General features: G+C 52.2%; 1 protein-coding gene across 1 annotated transcript; it reads left to right on the top strand.

The window, feature by feature from the left end:
* Positions 1-516: 516 nt before the first annotated feature.
* Positions 517-2,879, top strand: LOC125531998 (probable esterase D14L). Its single transcript, XM_048696186.1, has 3 exons — positions 517-868; positions 947-1,170; positions 2,159-2,879. Exons 1-3 carry the CDS (start codon positions 731-733, stop codon positions 2,721-2,723), a joined length of 927 nt encoding a protein of 308 aa, XP_048552143.1. The 5' UTR covers positions 517-730; the 3' UTR covers positions 2,724-2,879.
* The last annotated feature ends 1,780 nt before the right edge of the window (positions 2,880-4,659 follow it).

The raw sequence follows: 4,659 nt of genomic DNA, 5'->3' as shown, positions 1-4,659 counted from the left end.
GCCTGAAATTCTGTTTCACGTAGTCACTTTTCTCCTTCTTTATTCCCTGTTGGCCAGACCTTGCTGGAGAAGAAACAAGCTCGCCTGAGAAGAGGAAGCCCCACCATCTATTTTGGGTGAAGTAATGGCCCCATTATCTATCTTAGGGTGGGGGTGCAGGGATGCTTGTGCATCACAAATCCTGCTAGTAGGCCATGAACCAAAATCGGTCAAACAAATCCTGAGAGATCATGTATGAATATAGCTGAGGGTTTTGAAGATAACTTACAAAACATAGAATTTTCGTCCGGTTTGACTGTTCCAAACTACACAAAGTAAAGCGCAAATTTCCACCCGAATCTGATTAACTAGATTTCTGTTGTGTCAATTGTCGTCGGAGGATGACATGTACGTGTAGGAGAGTAGTACGACTTTGCACCAACCAAGGATGCGTTCGTGCCAGGTCTGATAGACGACAAAGAAGCACTTTCCAGGCTAGTGAACGGAATCTCCATTTTCCTACCGTTCTTCTCGATGGTGCCTGCCTGGCTCTGGCTGCCGGTCGGGGCAGACCCAGCGGATTTTGTATACACACGCTGACGCGCACATCACCCACCACATCCACATGGGGACGCGTGGTCTACCTCTATAAGTTACACCACCGATCGATCTCCTTCTCCCCACATGTGCGCACGAGAGGAGACGCGAGTGGAATCTTAGTGAGTTGGAGGCTCAGTTCAGGGAGGCGAGGATGCGGCCGTGGTGCGCGAACGCAAGGGAGGTGGTCGTCCCCGGCGGTGAGGGGGCCACGGTGGTGCTCGCGCATGGCTATGGCATGGACCAGGCGTCCTGGGACAAGATCCTGCCCTCCATCACCAAAGCAAACAAGGTATGTTCGTACACAGGCATGCGCATGTGTTGCCTACGTCGGTGAATCGGTAGCTGACCAGCCGGCTTCTGGACACAGGTGGTCCTCTTCGACTGGGACTTCACCGCCGGTGCCGAGGACGGCGACGAGGCGAGGTACACGTTCGCCCGGTTCGCCGACGACCTGATTGCGCTGATGGACGAGAGGGATGTCCGTGGCGCGGTGCTGGTGGGGCACTCCATGTCCGCCATGGTCGGCTGTATCGCCGCCGCCCGGCAACCCGACCTCTTCGTCCACCTCCTCCTCCTCTGCGCCTCTCCAAGGTACGTACTGTACCTACGTCGGGATCCATGCATGCATACGGCACATCACACATCCACCGTCGCCCGTCGGAGATCGACCCGATGTATGTCACCGGTGGTGGCGCGACCGGCGTGAGTCTGGCCGCGCCATACCTATCGTGCACGCACGGTAACTTGTGATTCATCCAGATCTAGCCTTTTCGGATTTATTGTGACGTCCACGTCGGCGAGCCTACATGCATAAGTCACGGTCGCCGTAGCCACGGGGAAATCTTTTCTATCCACTCATCTCCTCCCTCATGGCGCCAAATTATGGACATCGCCGGCGGGTGCCCGCCGCCCAATAACTACAGTCGATTGGGACGTGGCATGGCAACACATGTCGCTCAAAAATATCTTTTGGATTGATTTGAATTGCTTACCACATATATCACATGGTTCGCTCAAAAATATCTAGTGCTACCATACAAAAACGTCTTACATTTTAAGTCGGACGTTTGTACCAGCTAGCTAGTAGTATATCCATTTGAGTCTCCCTACGTCTAATTAAGTCCACTGAGTATTTTCTATGTCTAAATCGATTCTAAAAGCTGTTGTGAGTTGTATTTTTTATTAAACTTAGAATGTATTTATCCTTTAAGAAACAATTTTTCTAAGTGTCAGTCGACTGTAACTTCGTTATGTCTCAGTCAATGCTATCTTCCTTTGATTTTGCATGAAGATTTGTACAAAAAAAATATTTCCAGTTTTTCTTTTTTTTCTTACATACTATAGTCGACTGAGACCTAGCCACACCCTTTAAGAAATCTATATGGACTTCAAAATTTCTATGGCGATTTAGAATTAGCAACACCAGATCTATTTACCCTGAGACAACTGTGACTACCCGTTGTGCATGCATGGTTTGACTTTCAACTGCTGTGCTGGTTTCGTGACAAAGTCCATTTGAATGAACTCTCGGTGTATTTAAGTGAAAAAAAATGAGAAATTCGTTTTCAATGCCTTTCAGGTACATCAACTCGGAGGAGGAGGGGTACGTGGGCGGCTTCGAGGAGGCGGCCATCCACGGTATGTTGGGGGCCATGGAGTCCGACTTCCAAGCCTGGGTCAAGGGCTTCGTCCCCAACGCCGCCGGTGGCGCTGCCGACGACATGGCGGCCGCAACCGTGGAGCCCCTGGAGCGTAGCTTCCTGGCCATGGACCCGGCCGTGGCTCTCGGGGTGGCCAGGATGATCTTCCTCGGCGACCAGCGCCCGGCCCTCGATGCTGTGCCAACACAGTGCACCATCGTTGGGGTGCGCCATGACTTTGCCGCACCGCCGGTCGTGGCCGAGTACATGGAGCGGAGAATGACGAAGGCAGGCACAGACGTGGCCGTGGAGATTGTCGAGTCCGTTGGGCACTTTCCCCAGCTCGTCGCGCCGACGCGCGTGGCAGGCATACTCGACGGCGTGCTGCTGCGGCTGCGCCACAAGGGGCTCTCGAACGGGCATGATGGCACGGAGGAGGAAGACACAACGGTGCCTGCCGGTACTGAGGTGGAGATTGATGGTGGCATCGACGTCACGACGTAGGTTGGGTCTAAAGAAGATGTGTATGGAGTGAGATTGATGTTGGCCACCATGCGTCCATGCCCAAGATATGTAGTACTAGTAGGTTGTACATCTACAAGTTGCGGTATGCTTTCTAAAATTTAATTAGCACGTGAATAAACATATCTGTTGTGTATATCTCTAGCTGGGTTAACATTTTAGGCATGATAAAATCCTATTTAAGAAAGAGTCAATATCAAGTTATAGGGGCTTCAATGCAGATCCAGGCCACAACACTTTCTTAAGCCGCTTCAGGGGGCGCTGCATCAGATGCCTCAGCAAGCACCTCCACCGGAAGGATTGCTGCGACCCCATCCACCGCATCATCTGCGAGCTACTGGGCCATTTTGGCAAGGAGTGGCCCCAAAACCCGAGAAATCAGGGCCGGGTGGTAGTGCTAAGAATAGGCTCGGCCCGGTGCTTCCCTCGGCTCCTCCCGTGTGTGATCATCTTTGCTTCCCTACGCTTCGACCGTGCCCGCTCCGTCCTCGGCCATGCTCAACCAAGTCGACCCTGCCCGGCGTCCGCGCTCCAGCCACAAGGTGGCCATGTCCTCCTTGGTGGCAGGGTAGGCCATCTTCTTCCTGCGCCACCAAGCCGGTGTTGGTGCTAATCTTGTTACAAGGTCTGCCAAATATTGCATTGGACTTCAGCTCCATGCATTAGTTCAGTATAGGCTAGTTTGTACGTGCATGCATTGGTTTTCCATTTAATTAGTTTGCATGTACAAAATAACTAGGACCTGTCACGTGTGTGTGCATGCACAGGATTAGATCAAGTCGTAGATGAATTGGTTAGCCTCCTGGCGATCCTCAATGGGATGGCATGGGTGAATAGGATCGTGCGGAGACTTAGCATGTAATGACCACGTTCTGTTGGGCGTGCAGCCGAGAGAATAAAGGAAGGAAAACAGAAAGGGTCTGTCTAGGACACATCTAGATGTGACATAGTTATGTCACATCTAACCTAATAAGCACTATGTTTGTGGTCTATTTTTTTGTCTCAGCTTTTTTTTATTTCTTGTTGCTGCGTAGTTATTTTTAGGAGGTTAGATGTGACATCATTAAAAAATATCTAGATGTGAATTAGACAAACTGAAACAGAAAAGACGCAGAAGTTGCGCATCGCAAAACTCTCCGTGTGACTGCCTTGCTCCTCTCCTACCTCATATGCGTGTGTTGAGTTTCAGCAAGAGAATTGAGAGAGAGAGAGAAGATCACAGCTTCAAAACCATCAATTGGCATCAGAGCCACGGGGTGCAGGGCCTTGGGCGTTTTGGTGGCGGTGATCGGAGGAGTTGGGCAGTGGCGGCGATGGGTGATACATCTCCGAAGAGTAGAGATGGGAAGAGCAGCAACGGCTGCGGAAAGTACACACCGCCGGCGGCCAGGAAGGCTGCTGCAGCGGATGGCGGCGTTGTCGTGCTCGCTACCCCGTTGAGGGCCATGAGTGTGCCCGTCCAGTATCCGATGCTGATGGACACAAACTACTCGATGTGGGCCGCAAAGATGAAGGTCCTGATGAAGCCGTTGCATGTTTGGTCCGTGATTGAAGGCTCCGGTGAGTATGATCAGGCTGCGGGCGAAGGGGCGTTTGCCGCGCTCTCTCAATCCGTTCCGGATCACGTGATGCTGCAGGTTGCGGAGTGCGACACTGCACGTGAGGCGTGGGAGATGATCCGGTGTGCACGCCTCGGCGAGGATCGCGTGAGGAAGGCGCATGCACGCCAACTGAAGAGACAATTTGATCGCCTCGACATGGCGGACGGGGAGACGTTCCCGGAGTTCGCCAAGAAGCTCATCCCGCTGGTGAGCGAGATCCGCTCCCTCGGTGTTACACTAGAAGACGAGGCCATGATGTAGCGGCTCTTCAACGCCATTCCAGATCGTTTCGTGGACATCGTCAACATCATTGAGCA

The sequence above is a fragment of the Triticum urartu genome, chromosome 1 (assembly GCF_003073215.2).
Source record: "Triticum urartu cultivar G1812 chromosome 1, Tu2.1, whole genome shotgun sequence".
Taxonomy (NCBI): Eukaryota; Viridiplantae; Streptophyta; class Magnoliopsida; order Poales; family Poaceae; genus Triticum; species Triticum urartu.
The sequence above is the reverse complement of the archived record's forward strand: the minus strand, read 5'-3'. Positions and strand labels throughout refer to the sequence as shown.

Bases quoted from the DNA above. Each gene is read 5' to 3' on its own strand.
- LOC125531998 (XM_048696186.1), top strand. From the start codon at position 731: ATGCGGCCGTGGTGCGCGAACGCAAGGGAGGTGGTCGTCCCCGGCGGT. The intron at 869-946 runs GTATGTTCGTAC...TTCTGGACACAG, and splicing joins CCATCACCAAAGCAAACAAG to GTGGTCCTCTTCGACTGGGA. The intron at 1,171-2,158 runs GTACGTACTGTA...AATGCCTTTCAG, and splicing joins CTCCTCTGCGCCTCTCCAAG to GTACATCAACTCGGAGGAGG.